This window comes from Canis lupus, chromosome 28, assembly GCF_003254725.2.
Source record: "Canis lupus dingo isolate Sandy chromosome 28, ASM325472v2, whole genome shotgun sequence".
NCBI lineage: Eukaryota > Metazoa > Chordata > Mammalia > Carnivora > Canidae > Canis > Canis lupus.
Window position 1 is genome coordinate 4,018,334 of NC_064270.1, and position 22,328 is coordinate 4,040,661.

At 51.8% G+C, this 22,328-nt stretch overlaps 1 protein-coding gene and 1 long non-coding RNA gene across 3 annotated transcripts in view; one reads left to right on the forward strand and one right to left on the reverse strand.

Moving 5' to 3' along the window:
* Positions 1-74: 74 nt before the first annotated feature.
* Positions 75-14,601, forward strand: LOC112672020 (uncharacterized). Its single transcript, XR_007406785.1, has 4 exons — positions 75-214; positions 761-854; positions 10,381-12,230; positions 12,342-14,601. It is a non-coding gene; the product is annotated as an uncharacterized LOC112672020 (long non-coding RNA).
* RET (ret proto-oncogene) overlaps positions 1,480-22,328 on the reverse strand; it is a 49,940-nt gene continuing 29,091 nt past the window's right edge. For both annotated transcript variants that reach the window (XM_049103339.1, XM_025466444.3), the window contains exons 7-20: positions 20,742-21,000; positions 19,907-20,032; positions 19,254-19,364; positions 18,593-18,715; positions 17,430-17,686; positions 14,226-14,373; positions 12,635-12,742; positions 11,428-11,642; positions 11,220-11,342; positions 9,170-9,240; positions 7,757-7,894; positions 6,549-6,648; positions 4,893-5,040; positions 1,480-3,553 (exon numbers count right to left, since the gene is read on the reverse strand). In XM_049103339.1, the coding sequence (XP_048959296.1) occupies positions 3,396-3,553; positions 4,893-5,040; positions 6,549-6,648; positions 7,757-7,894; positions 9,170-9,240; positions 11,220-11,342; positions 11,428-11,642; positions 12,635-12,742; positions 14,226-14,373; positions 17,430-17,686; positions 18,593-18,715; positions 19,254-19,364; positions 19,907-20,032; positions 20,742-21,000 (2,085 nt within the window). In that variant the 3' untranslated portion in view covers positions 1,480-3,395. The remainder of the gene's footprint in view (positions 3,554-4,892; positions 5,041-6,548; positions 6,649-7,756; positions 7,895-9,169; positions 9,241-11,219; positions 11,343-11,427; positions 11,643-12,634; positions 12,743-14,225; positions 14,374-17,429; positions 17,687-18,592; positions 18,716-19,253; positions 19,365-19,906; positions 20,033-20,741; positions 21,001-22,328) is intronic.

Sequence of the window (22,328 nt, forward strand, 5' to 3'; positions counted from 1 at the left end):
CCTTGGCTGCAGAATGGATAGGTGCTCCAAATTGAAAAATTCTCTACATAGAGGTTCTGATTTTTTGTGATGTCAGCTAAGAACAGTTCCTGTGAATCCCTAGAGTTCTAACAAGGCCATCAAGGTTGCTGCCTGTGGAGAAGAGATGAGAGAACAGAACAGGCAGACTCAGTGGAGGGGTGTTTTCTGCACAAGGACAAGAGCAGAGGATAAGGTCTGTGAATATCTTCATGCTGAAGGGATGAGGAAGCTCCTCCACCACTACGCATGCCCTTCAGACCACCATGTCTTTCCAGAGCCACAGAGTTAGGGATTTCTCAGGCATCATCTAGAACCACCCTAAATGCCACCTGCTAAATATCTTATACATGAATATGCCCAAGGGAGGAGAGGAAACCATTCACTGGGGGAAATGATGCTTTATTTATACTGGGGAAGATTATGCTTTCCCTTTGAATTTTCTATTACATATAAAGTATTTGTCCAAGCCCCATTCTCAGGCATTATATTCAACTAAATTTCCACTCTTAAAATAAGCTGCCCTTATGGTAGAAAAGCATCATTTGTGGAAATTGGTGGAGAAATGTGCTTTTTAAGACAAATAAACCAAACATACAAACACTACTAATGGAAGTTCAATGCTCTTGAAAAAGGGGGCTTTTAGTATTTTAGTATTAGCTTTTCTCAGCATGGGTTTCTAAACGGTCAGAGGAAAAGACTGTAACATATCGCTCACCCTAGAAATTACGTTTACTTCCAGCCCCTGTGATTCAGATTGAAGGGGGACGTCAAGAGTGGACATGGGTGCTGAGGCCAGAAGCCAGAGCTCCGAGGGCCAGGGGCAGTCTGTCCAGGTATGTGTGTGTGTGTGTGTGTGTGTGTGTGTGTGTGCACGTGTGTAATGACATAGGCTTTTGGCATTTCACGACACACTCAGAAATCAGATTTATATTGGTAACAACTTGTGTTTGCCAACTGACCTATCTGCTCCCTGCCAGGCATTTGAGGAGGAGTTCAGAGAATGCATGCATAACCCAGCAGAAAGACTTGGTCTTTTAAGCTTATGGTAGTTCAGGGCAAAAGTTTATCACTGACTGTACCAGACTTTCAGTTATGGCTATGCATTTTGCATCCCTTCTTGCACATCTGTCTAATGGCAGCTTTAAGAAATCAGCCCCATTTGCTAGAGAACCGCAAACACCTGAACTCGATGTGGCTGTTGCTCTCTTTCAGGGAAAGAAACACAAAGGAAAGAATGGTGGAACTAGCGGCACTTTAACAGTTCCCATAATGTGCCTAGTCACCTACATATTGTTCAAGATAAGTCAATGACCAAGCACCTCCTAGTTCTTTGAGCACTGTCACTTCCCCAGGGGTTACCATGACAGATCTCCTTGTGGTATTTCAATCCTTACACATTGAAACTTCAAAATCAGAAACCTGATGTTTCCAACTGGGAAGTTAAAAAGAGAAAAGAAGTTTACACATTTTACGATAGATGATTTTATTCACATAATTGAAATTATTTCCTTAGTCACCTTGTTACAAAAGCAAATTAACAATGGTATGGTTTAGTAACCTTTCATAAATAGATTTTACAAATTTTAATAACTGACAGATTGCTACTTAATGCTCAGTAATACTTAATACTTGGTAACTTCAGTGTATATGCATATGAAAATAGTCTGCTAGGACCAGTAAGTATGAGTGCTTTTAAAACTCAGGAATAGACATTAGATAACTGGTCAAGGGTTAAGACCTGGAGCTTTCACCCTGCCAGGAACAAACCCACTGTGGCAACTCGCACCTGTTGAGTAGGTATCTTTTAACAATTTGAAGAGTTTATCCTTTTTTCTGCATTTAATAAGACTGTCATTAACCACATCTGAAAACCAAAAGTTTACCACAACTAGATTATTTGTAAAAGAACTTATCACAGTGTGTCTGAAAAGTGGCCTAAACTAAAGCCACGTTACAGCGTGTTTTTCCAGCTCTCTCTCTGCGGGTTTGTGTGCACACGCATACACACACATACTATGAGGCTCTGCTACATACTCATCCAAGCTACAAAAATGCCCTAATTTTACTGCTTTTGTGAAACGCCTATGAGATACAGCGTTTGGATGAGACACTGTCAGTCCTTTACAGTGCTTTAAGTCTGAAGGCCAGGCAGCGTGTTGGGAACTGACCCTCTCCCTAGAAGTTACAGTCAGAAGAGCAGCTGGGGACTTCCCGAAAGCCACCCCCACAGATGGGAGGAGTACTGAGTGTCTGTGACCACAAACAAGCAGTGAAGAATGTCAAGAAGCTTATGAGTCATGGTCAGAATCTAATAAACAGGAATGTCTCACTATAGCAGCATTAACTTACAAAGACAGAAAGAGTGGATACACGTACCTTTTCACACAAGCTCTATGAGAGCCAAAACATTGTCTTTTCCACATCAGAACTGTAATCAGAGGGTAGCAGTCCTTGGTCATTGTCAATGTTACTTCTAACATAACTAGCTGAACTGTCCTTTTTAAGCTGAGCACTAACCCCACCCACTACTCCTAATGTATGAGACGAGCCACTGCTTTCTGGCGCTGGACATGTGGTGCATGAAGGCTGGCAGCAGTGGGATTCACAGCAGCCAAGTCTCAGCTGTCAGCAATCCTTGGACTGGAGGCCACTCCACTCAAATGCCCCTTTTCTTCATACCGTTCTTGTCAGGGCGCAGTGATCACTCAGTGATGGGGACAGAAGCGTCTGTGAGCCCATTCCCCTCACACCACCCACCTACATAGTAAATATGGCATCAAATCTCTCCATTGTGCTAAATTTAAAAATCATTTAAATCATGATAAAAATCAAACGTCTTCCTAAGAAAAGGCGCCATGATTAAAAAAATAAAACCAAAAATGTTCTCAAGAACTCGAATGCTGAGTTGAGGCCCATCCCGAGGTCTCCTCATCCCCTCCAGCCCTGGCTGTAGTGGGTTTTGACACCCCTACAAGGCCTTGCTGGGCTCTTGTTCTGAACAAGAACATGTTGTTTGGGCCAGATTTTATTTTTCCTGTTGCCTTTTGGTGTGTGTGCTTCGTGTTTAAATCTTGTTGCCTTGTTTGGTGGCAACCAGAAAAATAAAACAGCTCAGGTAGTGATTGAAGGACCCACATGTGTGAGGACAGAATGTGTGGTGGTCACCGATGAGCACGGACCAACACAGGGTACTACTGAGGGCCGAAGAGGAAGGAATAACTAAAGGCTGGACTCACAACTCTGGTCCAGTGGCTACGTGTGCCAGGAGGGAAAATCACCAGCCAGTGTGAGGTGCACAAAGGAGGGGCCGGCAGACTTTCCATTCTCGGCATGTTTCTTCCCCTTGTGAGTCCATTACCTTTCACAAAGAAATGTTAACTATCAAATGCGTCCATTAATTGTGCCGCTGAGGGTGAAACCATCCAGTTAGCATATACACTATCATTGGCATATCTTGGACACACAGAGTTAGTGCCATCAGCTCTCGTGAGTGGTACAGGACTCTCTTCAGGCCAGTTCGGGTCTGACATGCCTAAAAATGAAAACAGATAATTTGTTCTGCACTGAAGAACCAAAACTTCATGTGCAGACAGTAAGGCCTTGGCAAAACTCCCTTTGAGGTTCAAACCAAACTTTCTGGTTTCTGTGCCAATTACATGAATGGTTTCCTGCTTCAGGTTTCCAAAACACTGTTATATTTTGGGGGAAAGATCATGTGCTCTCTTGGTAACCAGAACTTAACAAGAACTACCAATTTTGACTTTTATGAGATTCAAACTTCCAAATCTAAGTATTTGTTGACCCGTTTAAGTCTTTTTCTAAGATAGCATAAAGCATTGCTGAATTAAAGGGCATACTGAAGTGGGAAGCTTTTAAAAAAAAGTTCTCTAACATAAGAAGCCTACTTGTCTTCCATCCAAGCCCACCATGGAGGAGAGAATCTTCCAAATCAAGGGTACACGCGGGCGAGCCCCATAGCGTCGACAGGACAAATGGCATGTAGCGCTAGACCCAAAGCCAGCAAGGAAATCAGTGATTCAGGAGGCATGCAAAAGGAACAATCTCAGCTGAAAAATGCTTGAAACTCCAAGATTTTAAAACAATCAATGATCAAGTTAGGAAACAGAAAATTTTTTAAGTGTTTAATCAAAGACAAAAGAAGGAGTTTTGGCAAGAACCGTATTTACTGTCCATTGCAAGACCACAGCACCACAGACTATGTTCTTTCAAAAGCATTTGCTCCAGCTTTTAGCACTGACTTCATAAACGACAACTGTCATGACAGTGTGTAATGCAAAGGATGTGAAAACAGCAGCCTGTATGTGTCTTCCCTAATGGGGGGCATGTGGGCGGGACCAGGCCAGGCCAGCCCACGCTCCCTAGTACCAAGTGGCCTCTGGGAGCCACCTGACCACCCAGCTGGGGTCTGGGAGTGACCACAGGCTGTGCCTTCAGTGCAGGCAGAGTGGTCCTGGCTCCTCCTGTCTAAATTAAATGCCTCTTCAGATTGGGTAAATTTATCCAGTAGTTAAATTAGAAGTATTATGACTTGATACATACCCACCCCAGAAATGATTTATCATTTTCTCAATATCCCCTGAGAGTTCCACCCAGCTCTCTTTCTTCTCTATAATAGTAAGTTGCTGGGCAGTGTGGTAATTATACTTATTTTCACATCCTTTTAAAAAAACAGTTTCAAAAATGCCTGAACGTAAACGGATGGAAAGTCAGACATTTACAAATAAAGAGGTTCAGAGAGAGCTTTGGTTTCATTCAGACCAGAAACACTATTAAAAAGCATTACAGAGAGTAAGGATAGTGCAGAGAGGCACAACGTTGCTAGAATCTAGTAAATGCATGTGAAATTCTACCATAGAGTTTGTTTTCAATCCACGTGGAGGGAAGGGTTCGAGGGAGGGGAGCATTATTACAGTCCACCAGAGGTGTCTCCTCCTCCGAGAGGCCATCGTCATAAAGCAGGGAGTCAGATGGGGTGGACGCCGCCAGGTCCAAGTAGTCCTGGAAGAGACAGATGGCTGTTCACCCTGGTGTAGGCCACAACTGGACTCGCCCCTTGCCCCTCCCCACCCAAAGGCAGAAGCCCTGGCTGAGTCCTACCCCATGCTGGCCTACTGGCCTCTCCCGGAGACTTGAAACCTTCACCAGACAGCCCCTCTCCCAGCCTCTGCTTCACTGGTGCTGTTCCACAGCCCTTGTCGCTTCCCCTAGAAATTCACCTTTTTGCGGGGAGAAATGTGCTCCTTCATTGTTCAAGTCCTGTCTCTGCAGCATGGTGGTATACCACACCCAGCACCAGGGACCTAGCCTGTTTACCAAACCCAAGGCTCTGGGACAGCTCACTCTAGCATTACTCATGTGGGAGTGTCAAAAAGCGTCTCCAACTTGCTGGACACTTTTCAGCTTTCCTCTGAGGACCCCTATCTTCTAGAACAGTACATCAGGGCTCAGAAATCTGAAGTCATTGATGCAGGTTTTGCATAGGATACTGCTATACACTTCAGCTTCAATGCAGGATTTCCCAGGGCCTGCCACTGCTGCTGCCCTGGTTAAATGTGTAAAGAACGATTCTAGCATTTTCCTGGCTGTTTTCTCAGCTCTGTTCTAGGAAGGCTGGCTCTCTTGGCATCACCTATTACTTTTATTTAAGGCAACCCTATATTCACAGGATTTGGAGGCTCGGCCCAAACAGTGGTACACTGGTGTTAGGTTTTATTACAAGCACCTTACACTATGCGTCTTTGTTATTGTGTATGAAGCAATGCCAACTTTTAGTAAATGTGTCAATGCAAAGATGAAACCCTGAAAGCAAGACTTGTGCCTGTCTTGTTTGCTTGTATCCCCAGCATCTGAGACAGAATATGTTACATAGCAGTTGCTCAATAAGTATAAGTTGAAAGTTGTTGGCTTTCTTATTTACCTACAGAGTTGTAACCTGGAGCACACAGGCTAAATCTGGATTCCCAGATATGCTTTACTTGGAGCAGACTGAGCTTTTGGAAATTTAAACTAGTTATTAACATTAGAGACTGGGAATCTTAACACAAATATCCTTTAAAATTTAGAGGACCTGACACTCTGGCTCTCATATTCCTACAGATTACATGTGGCTATGCTGAGGGGTCCTTCAGACGTGCTCCTCTGTTTTTGCCATGGTCCCAACTACTCCCTAGCCACTTCCAACCCCTACTTCAACTTCCACTCTTTCATGTTCCGTTACTAAAAATTATTTTGACTTTGGAATATTTGCCTCCCACATCTGTCTGCAGAGAGTTCTAAGTATAAAGGGAAGAACCTTGGTTTCTTTATGATTTGAGAGGGGGCCTGGCTCAAGGAGTAAGGGTTTGGTTGCAGGCTGCCCTCAGGAGGCAGCATGACAGTCTCCCTTTGCATGGCCTTGCTCTGCCCCTGCACTGGGACCTCCATAGAACTGAGGTGAGGCTGGAGTCCCCCACTGCTGTGTTCAGCGTGCAGGTGGCCAACACAAGGAACTGGCTCCAGGTACTCACTCTGTTCTTAACCATCATCTTCTCTAGGTCTTTGCTGATGTCAGCAAACACTGGCCTCTTGTCTGGTTCCTGCTTCCAACACTGCAGCATTAGACCATACCTGGCGGGAAGCACAGATGGGCAGTTATGACCTTGCAAGGATTGCCCAATCACAGCCACCACACTCAGCACAGTGCCTTCAGCCCAGAAGGCTCTGTTCTCAAACTCAAAGCCATTTCTGCATCACTGACATCCTTCTCTGAGTTGGGCCAGCATCTACGGGGTCACTAGGCCCACTCAGGGTGCCTGGTGTTGTGGTCCAGCATCTTCTGAGTCTCCTTTCCCTTGAGAGAGATTTGTTTTCAATTCCTTTTCAGACGTATTAGAAAACAGCTAACAGGATGCCAAGCCTACTATGGTGGCTGAGGGAGCAATGCCAGTCCTTCAAACACTTATGAAATATTAAGTGGTTGTAGAAAAAACAAGCAAAATATCTGCCAATCACCTGTCTTGTACCTGCCTCACTTCCTCATTTCTCTGGGTCTATGGCATGGCTGCAGGGGCCCCAGGGCTGCTATGTGGGTGTGCGCTGGGCCAGCTGCCTGCCAGCCCAGGCCACCCAGAGAGATGGCACCTGCACTCCCTCATTTAGCCCTGAGCCAGGGTAGTCAGCACACAACAGATTTTGTGGAATGAATGGACCAGTGTGTTTCTGCCTATGATGGTCCCTTTCTCATGTGTTCTCAGCCTGTCCTCTGAGAATTGTCTGCTGGAACCACCATATGTGAAGACTCTGGGGCTCCTGGGCTGTGGTGCAGGGTCCTTATGTCTGCTACCTCCTGACCTCTGTGCTTCCATGTGGGGACTCCCCAACATGCACCTGTCGGCTCATTCTGAATTACCTGCTCCTCCCCAAGTATCCTGCAGGGACAGGCCTTGGGTTTCATCTGCTCCCTGGGTCTGAGGCACCCTTTCATCCTTCCCAATTGCCGCTCATCCAAGTCTCCCCCACACCCTCAGGAAGCACACTCAGTCCCCAATGGAATCAGGGTCCCCAGCATCTGTTGTGGTGCCTAGTGGTGGCTCTCTGACTTCTGGCATGCTCTGCCCTGTTACTATCTACCACCTGCTTCACCCTGGGCTTGCATCCAGGGCTGCTCAGGAGCAGGGAGGGAATGAGTATATTGTCTGTGTCTGAGGGAGGCTGGGCTAAAGCAAAGCCTGCTCACATCTCCTCGCTGCAGTTGTCAGGCCTCTCCATCCGGTAGCCTGTCTTCAGAAGGTTGAAGAGCCGCTCTGGAGGAATCCCAGGGTAGGGGTTGCCCCCCAGAGTCACAATCTCCCACAGCAGGACACCGAAGGACCACCTAAGGGGAGTGAGACAACCAGTGAGTGGCTGTCCTGGGCCAGCGGTGTCCTCCCCTCAGCAGACGATATGTCCATCCTCCCAGCAGCTGTTCACCCCACCAGCCCTCAGTGCAAAGAGCCATCTGGGGCCTGACTTCATGGATGGATGTAGAATGGAGGTGGGGGTAAGCTATCTGCCTGCCCAGCTCTCACCCCTGCAGTGCTGCAGCCCAAGAGGGCCACTGCCCAAGCTCAGACCCCACACCCACGAGGGGTACTTGGCTGGCCCTGTGGAGATGCACCGAAGCATCAGAGACAGCACAAAGCAGCTGAGCAAGTGCAGCAAGGTGCAAGGCGGGGACCTAGGTCACGGGGATCTAGGCCATGAGACCCAGGGCTGCTTGCACCAATTCTTTCACCTTTCCTGTGGGCTTGGAAATTTTCATGAAATCTTAGAAGAAAAAAGGCCCTGACATAGAAAAATATTTAACTGTGAAGTGCGAACCACATTACAAAATAGCATTGTCACATGAGCCCACTTACAGCAACAGACAGCATACACCTGCACATAAGGAGAACACTAGAAAGCCCATGTAGGCCAGGAGCTACAGGAGCTACTTAGAGGCAGTGGGATCCAAGTGACTTCCAGTGTCTTCATTACCCTGTTCTCTGCATTTTCCAACATTTTACATACTCTCAACATAGCTGTTTTGAACTGTTCAGGAGCTGCCTTTCCTCAGCCCACATTATTCAAGACATGCACATCTGTTGATGGCAGCATACTGAGTAACAAGTCTGTTGTGTTTTTGAAAGTTATCTGGTCTTATGATTGGACCTGGAAGGCCAACTTTTAGTTCTCATTTTTTGAGCAGTTTGGGACTCACTCAAGGCCACGCTCCTTGTGGGTGGGGACCATTCTGCTCCCAGGGGAACTTGCCTGAGCCCAGCCCACACTCAGGTCCACAGCCGGGGAACTGCTTGGCTGGGCCTGGGTGGCATGAAGATGCCCAAAGAGGAGAGGGAGGGGCTGCAAAGGGGAGCAGTGAGCGGAACTTGCAGTTACCTGCTCATGGCTCTCATGCACTCCACTGCAACTCTCAGAACCACTGCACAGGTCCCTGCCATTTGCTGAATGAATATACGAAGCTCCCTCAGCTTGCAGGGAGGGGCAGCAGTCATTGCAGATGGTTGGTATGAGCCAACAGGCACTGGTGTCCCAGCCACGCTGCCCAGATAGGCATTGTGGCATATTATACATGTAACCTTGACCCCAGAAAGGCAACACCCACACTTACACATCACTTTGGGTGGTATAGATATGATCGAAAAGAGATTCAATTGCCATCCACTTGACTGGAATCCGACCCTATAAAGGGAATGAGGAAAGGCATTAACATCACTCTGACAACACCCTGGGAACCAGGGGTTAGGGGTGTGGAGGAGGGTGAGGTCATGTCCCAGGCACTCCCGGCTCTGGAAGGATGCTATGTAACGACATGCAGAGTGCTCCCAGATACAGAATTGACAGCAAGTTCCAGAGGGTCTGGAACTCTAATCTGGCATGGCTGAGACACTGGAGGGAGTCAGCTGGCCTGCCCACAGGTACACAGGGCGTGCTTGTCATGCACCACATCCCTGCTGAGAAGAAACCCAAGGAATCATGACTGGCTCACACCAGCCAGGTCCCTTCCCTACAGCCAGGTCCAGAGGGTTCTGGGTGCCCAGGGTGGTGAAGCCCAATGTGTGGGCAAACAACACCATCCAGCAAGATCTCCCGATTTCTGAGGGTGAATGAGTTTGGGATACCAACTTCCAGCACTTCCATCTTGGGGACTTTTGATGAAAACCAACACGCTAAAGGCTTTTCTGAGACACCCCGAGGGAAGAAATCTGTTTCCATGCTTTGGGGCTGCTTCTTTCCCCATCATTTTATCCCAAAGCCCTGTGAGCATCATCTGAGACAGTGTCCCCACTGGAGAGGTGCTGGGGTCAGACCTAACAAGGCTTCCCATGCAACTTGACAAATAGCTTTTCAGTAGGTTAAGTCTTAGGACACAAGTCAGCCAAAAATGCATGTGTTGGATTTTAATGCAACTTTTCCTATAATTTCTTTTTCCTTAAAGCATTTTTTTAGGATTTACATCCTTAATGAAGGGTGATTTTCTGGGAGCATGTGTTCATAACAACACTGCCTGCTGCCTGCACTCTCTAGGGGCCCTTGTGCTTGGATGCCGGTACTTCTCTGCTCCATGACACAGGCCATTCTTGGAGGACCAGTGCATCAATAGAAAGCCTCTGTCCACAGCTCTGCACGGGGCAGAAAGGAGGCTTCTCCACTTCCCCTTTAGTAGTTCTGAGATATGCTGTCATAACGGAAGCCCCAGAAGAAACGAAACCTCATCCTCACAGCCTGTGGCAACACAGGGCTTCTCCTGACCCATTAGAGCAGATCTGAAATGTATGCAGCCACTTTTTAATTTTTTTCTCTTTTTTTATTTTTGTGCAGTTTCGTTCTGAAGGCCAGGCAGCTGTGACTCTCGAACAGCCCTGTGAGTGGCCCTGTCTCATCTGTCACAAGAAGGCTGCAGGGGAAGGTCTGAGAGGGCAGTGGAATCACGAGCGTTAGGAGGAATGCCACAGGGAGCTGGACAACACAGCGAAGCAGACTTCCTCAGAAGAGTCCCCAACCACCTATTTCAGAGGTTCGGAAAAAGCTGTCTGAGAACCTATGCTGTGTCTCTGGACTCCATCTCAGGGCCTCCCCGTGAACCTTCCAAACTCACCCAGCCAGAGGTTCCCAGGCCCCCATCCCAGGGGAACCACTACCTGTAAAGCAGTTCATTCCTCCCTGCCCAGAATGACTGCCACACTCAGGTATGTTGACTTCAGTCTCCTTTGAGTGAAGAGCTGAAGTTACAGAGAGGAAACAAGGGACCTTTCATCTTGTGGAAGCGAGAGGAACAACTGTGGAGGAACTGTCATTTCCGCAGGAAATGTTCCGCAGGAACAAGTCACCGCTAGTGACTTTCCAGTGTTGGTGGTTAAAAGCAAGAGAAGCCCGGGGGCCCAGCTCCCTAGCAGGCCCTCTGAAAGCGTGGGTATGGCTCTTAGGAAGAGAAGAAACAGACCCGGGGGAGAGGGGAGGTCCTGAACTGGCTCTCTGGGAAACCAGGAATCAGGGAAGGGTTTGAAGATGAGGATAGAAGTTCATAATCTAAAACTCTGCTCTCTCCTCCCCAGTGTTCTAGGGGCTCTGCCCCTACCCACTGCAGGAACCCTGCCCCCTGCCCTCCACCCTGCTAGGGGAGCCCTGGGCCCTCCCTTGCCCCCACAAGGACCTGGTACCTTGCTCCTCTTCACGTAGGAATCCTCCTCATAAACATCTCGGGAGAGGCCAAAATCTGAAATCTTCATCTTCCGCCCCTCAGCCACCAGGACGTTTCTGGCGGCCAAGTCCCGATGGACAAGCTGCAGGGAAGACAACAGACAGGGACCCCTCAGGCCCGGGTCCCCATCGCTGGCAGTGGGGAGCCGGGGCTGGCATGGCACACACCTTCATCTCTGCCAGGTACCGCATCCCCCGAGAGATCTGCCAGGCGAAGGAGATGAGGTCGCCCATGGTCAGCGCCCGCTCCTCGGGGTTGTCCAGGTAGCTGGAGCTTCGGCTGCCTCCACTGCCCACGTAGCCTGGACCCGCCTTGCGGCTTTCTCGGAGGAAGCCCCGCAGTGAGCCATACTTGGCATACTCCACAATGAGGAAGAGTGGCCCTGGGGGCAGAGAAAGGGGGCTGTGAGAAGTCCGGCCAGCTCTAGGAGCATGGGAGGAGGCTGCAGGGTCCCCAGGCAGGCTCTGCATCCTACCAATAAGTGGGCAGAAGGACACAGCCATGCCAGTGGCCTGGGTGCCAATGCAGCATGAGTCCATGTGTCAGTGTCTGCTCACTGTGTGGCTTGCTCTCCTCAGGCTGCCCATGCCACAGTGGGCTCCCTGGGCTGCTGAGTGCAACCTTCTGGAGTGCCACTGTGCTCAGCATTCCCCTGAAAGGCACACTCCTGCTGCTAGGATGTCATGTCTTTCTACGCCCTTTGCCTCGCTGCAGCACAGGCTAGGGATGGCTGACAGAGGATCTGAAGCCTCACATGGCACGTGTTCCCTGTTCTCAACAGGGACTTTGGCTGCCATCTTGTCCCAGGCCCAGCCTCAAGTCCTGCTGGTGCCAACCAGCATCTTTTCTGCCCTCTCCCTGGTGCACAATGCCCTCTCGTACCTGCAACACACACATCTGTGCACAGGAGCACACACACACGGAGAAGCCCTTAAGTGGCACAGACCAGGCCAATCTCCTGTGTCCTTAGGTGAGAAATGGTGATGATGCCTCCATCATGCGGGGCTGGGGCTGGGGTTACTTGGGGGTCATGGTATGCCTAGTCCCCAGTAGGTACCCAGGATACACCATCTGTTTCTAGAGCTCTCTGCTCTGGGGCTCCACCTGGAACATGGTGTTGACAAAGCAGGATGTCACCAGAGACCTCTGAGCAGCTGCAGCAGCTTAGGGAACACCTAGGCCTCGGAGTAGAGGCCTCATGCGAGCAGTCCTGCAGCAGCCCCTCCTGGTCCTCTCACCAACATACAGGAGGATGCACACAACTTTGGTGGGGGCCGGAGCAACCGAGGACAAGGGAGGAGAAGGAGGAAGAATGAAGCAGCCCAGAACCCTTAGCCTCCCCTGGGCAGCTGCCTGTCCCTTGGCCGGCCTTACCATCCTGGCTGCAGGCTCCGTACAGCTTGATGACATGCGGGTGGTTGACCTGCTTCAGGAGATTGAATTCTGATAGCAGATCCCGCAGCTCGCTTGGGGAAGCATTCTCTGAAATGCACATAAACACAGCGAGTTGCCAACAAATCCCTTCTGGAAGCCCCTTCTTGTGACCATCCCTGGGTCACCTGATCCACATCATAGGTCTGCACAGACCCTGGTTATCTCCTTCCCAGACAGCCTACTTGGTTTTAGACCAGGCCCCCAAGGACCCTGCTGCCTGGGGCTCTTGGCCTTAGGATGGTCAACAGTAGCCTCAAATGCCTCCAGCGAATAATAACTCTGAGGAGCAAACTTCCACATCAGCCAGGTCTTTCTATGGAAACCTTCCCAGGACCGGCTGTGTGTATAAGTGGTAATATTTCCTTGCAATTGTCATCTTTCAAGGACAGTGGTACACAGACATTGTCCTCATAAATCCTTCTGGGAAGGTAAGAGGACTGTTTCATGTCCTATAACAGCTGTTGACCAAGCACTCAACAGGAGGTGAGGCCTTGGATACAGTTGGAGATTATGGGACTTCACAGAGGTGGCCTCTGCCATGTGCACACGTGCATCCTGAGGGTAAGCAGAGTTGTGCTTGGGCTCCCACGAGGAGCTGAAGCCTAAGGGGAGGGATGTGGGGTCAGAAGCCTTGGCTAAGCAGGCCTCCTGGGGCAGCTGCCTCACAGCTCACTGCCGAGCTATACCACATCGCCACCTCTGGCCACACACTTGTCTGGAAGTGAGAGGACAGCTGGGAGAGAGGGTGCTGGGCCCCATACATGGTGGCCTGGGGCTGGTCTCAGTGTGCCCCTTAGTGTTTGGGGCTTCAGGGGGGAGCACAGAAAGACACAGTCTGAGGCCTAGGTAAGGATTCAAGCACCTTGCACAGTGTAGCCCTGAGTGCTGCACTAGAATTCTCATGTGCACCTGCCGACTTGTACCCGCTGCAAGGCCACTGGGCCCTTGGTCCATGTGAGCCAGACTCCTGGCATGCCAGAGGGCCGTCCACCCAGTCTCTGCTCAGAAACACCAGTGAGTGTGTGTGTATATGGGTGAGTATGTACCCATTTAGAGCCAGACTTGTGGCACGGCCGGTCTCAGAGGCAGGGCACATCCACTGGGGGCCACTGGGGATTGGGCCAGGTAGGGCCCCAAGAGACAGGGGCCAAGCCTTACAGGTGGCTTCTTCACCAGGACCACAGGGGCACCTGGTTGAAAGGGATGAATGGGGCAGATTGGGATGGAAGAGCTGTCAGTTCAAAACCAAAAGGCTTTTTAATTTTTAAAAAATTCAGATCTTTACCCAACATTGGTGCAGAAACAGCACCATTCTAAAACCTTCCCAGTGATGAAAAGTTCTCTTGCCTTGTTTCTCCAGGGGACTACCCTGGCCCTTGTTATCTGTGATGGTGCATGGGGGCATCTCCAGAATGCAGCCACTCAAGAATAGCAATGGGGGTGGGCTCTTTAGAGGGCCCTAGGCTGGTTGCCACACCCTGGTTGTCAGGGTGGCTCCAGAGCCACCTGTACATACTGCCTGGACAGGTACCTTTCAGCATCTTCACGGCAACGGTCGTGTATCCTGCTTTGCCTTTTAGCCGGAAAGCTGTTGCCTTAACCACTTTTCCAAATTCACCTTCTCCCAGAGTTTTTCCAAGAACTAAGTTCTTCCGAGGGAATTCCCACTTAGGATCCTCCTATGTGGGGTTGGAGGAAAGGGAAGAAGAGGAGAAGGGAGAAAGTTGGTGAGGGTAAGAGGAAAAGAAGAAGACAAGGCTCATAAATGAGTCTCCAATGGACAAGCTCTGGTGTGCAAACTGCCACCTGGACTAGTGGGCAATGGTTATCTACCTGCACTGAGAGTGGGACCCCACAGTTGGGCAGGACCTGTACCTTATGGAAAGATAAACGTTGCCACAGAATGGCCTGGACTCTGGATGCCTGGATCCTTGCTTGTCCCCAGTCTACCGAACATGCCCTTGGCCATCTCGGGCTCATGTCCTTGTTTCTCAAACAAGGAGTTTAGGGCTTACTAAGGATGTAGAGGGTGTTCACATAGGAGTGTGGCGTCTTTCCTGGGAGATGAGCCCAACCTTCCCGGTACTGTCCACAAGCCACTGATGTCCTACAGACTAGGCCCCAATATGTCCTCTCCAGAGATTCCTAGGACCCTGTTGGCATTAGCAGCCTATGCTGCCTCCCAGAACAGGACCCCTAACTATGGATGGAAGTGTCCTTTTCTGTGTGGTGCCCCAGAAAAGATATCACTAGGGGGGTTGGAAGCCTCCATCCTGACATGTGGAAGAGGCTATTCCTCTCATGGGACTGGCCATTTCCTTGAACCTGCATCCACCTGCTACCATGCTCCCCTCTACCCATCTTGCCTTCCCACTAAAATCTCACTCAAGACTACTGTGGGGGGGTGCCTGGGTGGCTCATTCAGTTGGGCATCAGTCAGTTGAGCCTTTGGCTCAGGTTATGATCCCAGGGTCCTGGGATCCAGCCCTGCATCAGAGACTGCTCAGCAGGGACCCTGCCTCTCCCTTTCCCTGCCACTCTGCTTACTTGTTTGTGTGTGTGCACAATCTGTCAAATAAATAAATAAAATCTTACAAAAAAAAAAAAAAAAAAAAAGGAAAGATTACTCTGGGACATCTTCCCAGACCCCAGCCTGGCCCCAAATCTTTGAACTCTGACCAGGGAGGCTGAAACCTCCCTTCATGTGCCGGCAGTGGGCATCTATTGCCCCAACTCTCCCTGCAGCTGGAGGTGGGTGTGGCCTGGGGGTGCTGCTATGATGAACCCTGCCAGACTCGCCTGACCCCCACAGATGACACCATTGGGTCCTCCGGCCCTGCCAAGCAGAGCCATGCTTTCCAACACCCAAGTATAGCTGTGTTTGCCCCTGTGGGCAGAGGTGACCTCCTTTCAGCACCGTATCTAGGGCTCCTGCTGGCCAGCTCCTGGGCATCCTGGTGTTGTCTCGGGTTCTGCAAGAACCCACAGTCAGGGGTGGAGTCGACAACATCATCATTGTTACCCTCGTGTCCTTCCTCCCCATTGCACCAGATAGGCATTCGCTGCATGTGGAAACTGCACTAAGCATGTGTGGATAGCACTGATTTGATTTTCTTTAGGGACATTAAAAATTCTCTCTGCTTTATATTGAGACAACTAAGATCAAGCAGTTGAGTAATGTGTCCTTAGAGCTGGTCAGTAGGCCCTGGGCTGCAGACTAGGCTCTGGCTTCTCCATGCTGAGGGCCCAAGCTGGCGTAGGCGGAGGGTGGTGTATGTTCACTTGTACAAGCACCTGCCAGCACTGCCCTTCCTGTGTACCTCACTGTACACTGCCTGGGTTTATAAAGTAGTCAAGTGGCTCATCCCAGAGGCTGGCTGTGGTGGCAGAGATGCTTTACAGGACAGGGGTCACATCCCATCTGTGTAGTGACGGGAACTAGGAAAGCTAGGAGAGAGGCTGCAGTGTCTGCCACCAGTGGGAATGGCTCCCATGGCCCAGGCCCACACTAAGGGGTGAGCACCCTTGGGTGGCACCTCCAACAAACCTTAGCCACCTCCTAGCCCTGGTTGGATACTGCCAAAGGCCAGTGGTTCCTGAATTTTCTGCTTGGAGGCTCTAGTCAAGATGCAATGTTCCCTGCCAGGCCTTGGGGGTGGAGCTTCTATTCACATGCACATCTTCTCAGCCCCACTTAAGAACCTGGTTTCCTGGAGCACTTGGGTGGCTCAATGGTTGAGCTCTGCCTTTGGCTCAGGGTGTGATCCCGGGGTCCTGGGATCGAGTCCTGCATCAGGCTCCCTGCAGGGAACCTGCTTCTCCCTCTGCCTAGGTCTCTGCCTCTCTCTGTATCTCTCATGAAAAAATAAAATCTTTAAAGATTTTAAAAAAGAACCTGGCTTCCAGTTGCCAGCAGGGATACAGAAGAAGCAGGGCAGGTTGATGGCAGGCCTAGCAAGGAGGAGGTTCTATGGAGTACCCAGTAACTATGGGCCCAGGCCCTCCCATGGAGAAGGGGGAAGGGGAGCCTACTGGCTCTGGCTGGCACTATCAGGCAGCTGGTTACAGAATCCTGGGGCCTGCCTCCTCCACAGCTGGACCAGAGGCCCCACAGCACCTCTTTTTTCACTCCACAGATGAACTCCCCTCCCCACTGCTGCCACCCTGGTCCAGCCCCTGCCTGCCACCATCTTTTGCCTGGATGAGGAGAGCGCCTCATCATAGGGCTCCCACTTTTGCACCCACCCCATAGATGTCCCCACAGAGCAGCCTGCAGAAATGAAGGCAGAATATAGGCTTCCTCTGCTGAACCCCTAAGCCCCAGGGTCCTATCCTCTGAGAATAAAACCCACAGGCTTCCTCAGGGTCTCCGCCCAGTTCTTGGGGCATCCGCAGGACCATGCCCTATCAGGTATGGCAGGCCCACCATCCCAAATCTCAGTCCAACTAAATTAGCACTTCTTCTCCACTCTGCTAAACTGCCCCTGTGCCTTTGCAGCCCTCCGCCTGCTGCCCTCCCTGGAAGGCAGCTCCGCGAAGACTGGGGGGGGTTGCTCACAGCATCCTCCTGGTGGGTGAGGATGCATTAGCTGCTTGTGGGCTACAGGACATTCAGCATCAGGGTGCCCTGTGCACCCCTCCCCACACCTCCCAGCTTCCCCAGGCCAGAGGGCAGCCCCCTGCAGGGCCTCCAGGAGGGTGCACTCTAAGCGCGAGGCCCTGCTCAGAGCCTCACCGGGATTTTGAAGGCATCCACAGAGACCTGGTTCTCCATGGAGTCCAGTGAGGGCCGGCGGGCGCCTGATGAGGAGTAGCTGACTGGGAAGGCCTGGGCGGGCCGGCGGAAGGTCATTTCGGCAGAGGCGATGGGCGGCTTGTGGGCATTCTTGTGGTAGCGGTGGATGCAGAAGGTGGAGAGCAGCATGGAGACGATGAAGGAGAAGAGCACAGCCGCTGCAATCACCGTGCGGCAGAGCTCATCACACAGTGGGTCTGTGGGCAGGGGTGGCTGTGAGGGGCAGCGCTCCGGAAGGGTGCCCCAGGATCCACAGCTGGAAGGCTGCTGTGGCAAACTGAGCAGCTGGCAAGTGCTGCTGGCGTCAGGATGTGAGAGAAATGCAGACACTCACACGGCACTGATTATTTGGCGGGGACTGTGCGTTATGTTTGCCCTACAGAGACTGCTGTCACCCTCCTACAGAAGGGCCAAGAGGTCCAGGGAGTTTAAGCAGCCTGCCTGAGGTCACACAGCAGAGGCAGCATATGCAACGACTGCACCGGCCGTGGAACACTGCACCAAAGCCAGCTGGCCCTGGAGCACTGGTGGGAGGCAGACTCCCTCCTCTGTGTTCCTGATGTCTTTTGTATTTTCTTTATGAAACTGGGAGAGGGAAGGAAAGTGGCTCTGGACCTAGCACCATGCAGCAACAACTCAACTAGGAGAAAAAATCCTTGGGCTCAGTCATGAAAGCTCCCAGGGTGCCCAGGCCCATGCTGCCCACTGTACCTGCTAGCGTGGAAGGAACATCTGCAGGCTTGGGCTGGCAGGGGCGGGGGTTCTGATCTATGGTGCTGGGGGCCCAGACAAGGCCCTGGTCAAGGACAATCTGAGTAGATGCCGAATTATTTGGTGGAAGAACTTTCTTTCTTTCTTTTTTTTTTTTTTTTGGTGGAAGAACTTTCCAGCCCAACCTTAGTCACAGAACTTTGGGCCAGAAGTCACTCTGTAGAGGCCCTGACCTAGACCTGTCTACACAGATTGGGGAATCAAGGCCCAGAGGAAAGGAAGAGGGTCTTTTGGGTTTCACCTGCTTTCCTGCAATTTCCTCCCTGGCTCACTGGGGCTCAGGGAGGTGTGGGGAGCCCTGCCCGGCAGCAGTGCCCCCACTACCCACTCACCCTGGCTGTCTTCAGGCTCGCAGAAGCACTTCTTCTCTTCAGGAAAACAGTTGCAGATTCCGAAGCCAGCTTTTATCCCCCAGCGGTCCCCTGGCTCATGCCCACCGATGATGCTGCCACCTCCTGGTGACAGATGCAGCCCACTAAGCCTCCTGGTGTGACTGGACAAACCAGGACCACCCAGGCGGAAGCATGAGAGGTCCCTCCCCACATGATGTCAGCATCCTCAGACTTGGGGAGGGCAGTGAACTCTGAAATCTGGGAAACCTGGGCAGGAATCAGCACAGTCTGCCCCCAGTCCAGGTCCCTGGCACCAGCAGATGGGATCAGGAACCCACAGGCTGCCCAGGGTCCTTGCTGAGGTTACTTTACAAAAGCACAGAAGGGGCAGCAGGGATACAGGAGAATCAGGGATTAGGAGCTGTACCCAAGTCAGCTGGCCAGAGAGACACTGGAGAGTGTGGGTCAGGGCACCAGTCTCCAGAGTTTTGATGGAGCAGAGCCCTTTATTCCAAGGAAATGTCAGAAAGTCTTGGTATATGAGACTCAGGAATGAGGCTGGTCTGGCTGAAGTAGGGGTGGGAGTCCAAGCCTCTCCCATTGGCTGGCTACCCCTACCCATGCCAGGCCCTTGAACTTGGTGGGCCCAGTGGTTGCTTACGGAGGCAGTCCTGGGGGCAGATGTTGACATTCCTGCTCTCTACAGCATCACAGTGGCCATCAGGGCAGGTCTTGACATTGGGGGAGCAGGTGGAGAAGTTTCTGGTGATCCCTATAATACACACGGCAGGCCAGTCACTACCATCTGGGAGTACCCACCTTGGTCAGACTGCCAGAGCCAGAAGGCGGCATCCCAGGGCCTCCCTGGCCAACCCTGACCCCTCCAGAGGAGCAAACTGAGGCTGGAGCAGAGATTCCATAAGTGGGATCCTTGTGGAGGGCACAGTGTGGACCTGGCTGCTGTCTATGTACCAGTCTTACTGCCTGGGGCCACATGGCCTGGCCTGGGGCCTTCCAGCTAGAGCCTGTCTTCTGCACATCCCAACTTTGGCTCAGACATTCCCAAACCCAAAGGGCCCTGTGGTCCCACAATGATGAAGAGCCTGAATGTCCTTGTGCTGCTCATACTCTGCACTCACGCCCACCCTCTCCTTGCATCAGGAACTACAAGTGGGGACAGGGCTCTGGACAACAGAGGTGCAGAAGGGAGGGCCATCACAGCAGCCAGCAGGCCCACATGGACCCCATTTCCACTCAGCCACCATTACCCCTCTCGAATGCCTGGCCATAGGCCTGGCTCTGTGTGGGGCCTACCTTTGCCATCTCCCTGTCTCCACTCGCACTTGCCCGTCAGAGAGCCCAGGCCGCCGCACTCTTCACACTCAGGCCGTCTCTTGCTGACTGCACAGGACAGGGGGCAGCCTGGCTCCTCAGCCACATCTGCAGGTGGCAGAAACTGGTCAGAGGGGGCTGGCCTGGACCCAGTGTCCAGCCAGCATCCAGGGGCAGCCTTTCTCATGGGTGAGCCCAGAAGGGCAGGAGTGCCTTAGCACTAGGACACAGGGCAGTGATGGGGCCCCTTGAAGAAGAGGGCTGGGACCGCAGTCATGGCAAGGTGGGGTAAGTATGGAGGGAGGATGTGCGGTAGCTAGTGGCTAGACTCAGCCAAAAACACACACGCCAGTTAAACCTGAATTTCAGATAAACACTGAATACTCACTTTGTGTAACTGTGTCTCTAATACCGCATGGACATACTTAGAAGTCTGCCTTCTAAGAGACTCTGCAAAGGTTACATAGGACATACAACAAAAAATTGCTTGTTCCTTACCTGAAGGTTAAATTTAACCAGGGTCTTGTATTTTATAAGGCAGCCCTAAAGCAAGTGCATGTACAGAATGCATGGGCGGTGGTGATGGGGAGTAGTGACCATCTACTATGCGGTCACTCTGGGCTACACTGTTTTATCCTCCCAGCCTGGCTATGCAGGGTGCACTGTTATTCTCACTTTATAGGGAAGGATACTCAGGCAGTCTCAGGGACGTTACCAATAGGCGAAGGGGGACAGGCCTGGCCCCTTCTGTGTGTGAAAAGCCCGTAGTTTTACCACACCCTGCCTGTCCCGACCCTCCATGGGCCCTGGCACTCACATGTCCCCTCCACGGTGACGACCAGCGGGGCCTGGGTCTGCCTGCGGGTTGGCCGGTCGGCAGCCACCACTGTGTACTGGAGTTGAGAACAATCGAGCCGCTGCAGGGCTTCCGTGTCATTCACGTACAGGGTCCCTGTGGTGTCCTCGGCTGACGTGACCACCCCCAGGACGCTACAGTTGGTGCTGGAGAGCTGCAGCTTGTACTGCACGTGGATGCCACTGAACTCCTGGCAGTTTTCCACACAGACTTTCCCAATCTAGGCATGGGGCACAGGGAATGCCTCAGTTGGGTGGTGCACTGGCCTGTGATGGTGGCCGGAGGGGTTTCTGGGCAGCCTGAAACCTGAACAGTCCCCTACCAGGTCCAGGAATGACAAGTCCCTGTATTCCATGCCCCTGGAACTGGCAGACCCATCCACTTGCCTGGCCCTGGTTCCGTCCATCACACCACCACCCACCCCTGCTCCTGGGAGCCAGAGGTGAAAGGACACAGGCACTGAGGTTTGGTTTAGAGACTGCCTCAACGATGCCCCTTCTCCAGCTCATTCTTTATTCACTCACTTGTTTTGACATGGAGGCCGAGTGGGTCCCTCTTCCTCCCCTCCCCTCCCCTCTCCTGGCCAGGCCACATTTGTTCTGGAGACCACCAACTGCCATCCTTACTCCAAGTGGCTGGGGTGCTCCACCCCCTACCCAGGCTACCTGCCGGGGCAGTGAGAGCACTGCACTGGGGGCCACATGATTCATGTACCATAGTTGCCTGTCCTACAGCTCCAGGGGGCCTTCCTGGGACTGTGGCTGGAAGCCCTGGGAAAGACAAAATGCTTCTCCTGGGGATGCTAGGCTGGTAGTACCATTGCTGGGTCCTGGAGCTGGGCAGCTGAAACTCTCCTTTCTATCCTTTGGCCACTTGAGTTAGAATGAGAGTTTCAGAGGCTTAAACCCAGACTCTGACTAGTTAAGGCTGGGGGGCAGAGGGCAGGGGTGGGGCAGGGGGAGGCTCTGCTTGCAGCCACTTAGCAGGTCCCTGCTCAGCCTTGCTCAGGCCCAGGGCAGAGCCATGCTCCTCTATACCCAAGCCTGACTCCACAGCAAAACCACCTCTTGGATGGTGGCTGTCCCAGCACATCCCCATATAAAATGTGCTGGCTTCCACTCCCCCATGTGGTCCTCCAAATTGCCCAGGCCACTATCCTCAATTTACAATCATAAAGCCTGGAGAGGGGGTGAAAGATCACAGTGAGGGTGAGGCTACATTGGGACTCAGGTCCCTATGATCTTTTGAGTGTGTTGGAGTACACGTCTTCTGCAGTGCTTGTTCCCATTCCGTAGCTCCTTGGAGACCCTTCGGGCCCCTCTGCCTTGCCACCTCTCACCATTCTTGACCTCTGCCTCCATAAAAGACCTTGGATGGCAGGTCAGGGAGCTGGGACATGTCCAAGGGTGGGGTCCTTTGTGTTTTGGACCTGGGTAGCTGTCAGGGCTGGAGGGGGCACGGGAACCAACCACAGAGACAGGAACAACTGGAAATAGCCCTAAGCAGGACCTTCTGAAGGGGATGTGTCTGAAGCCACTCCATCAGGAA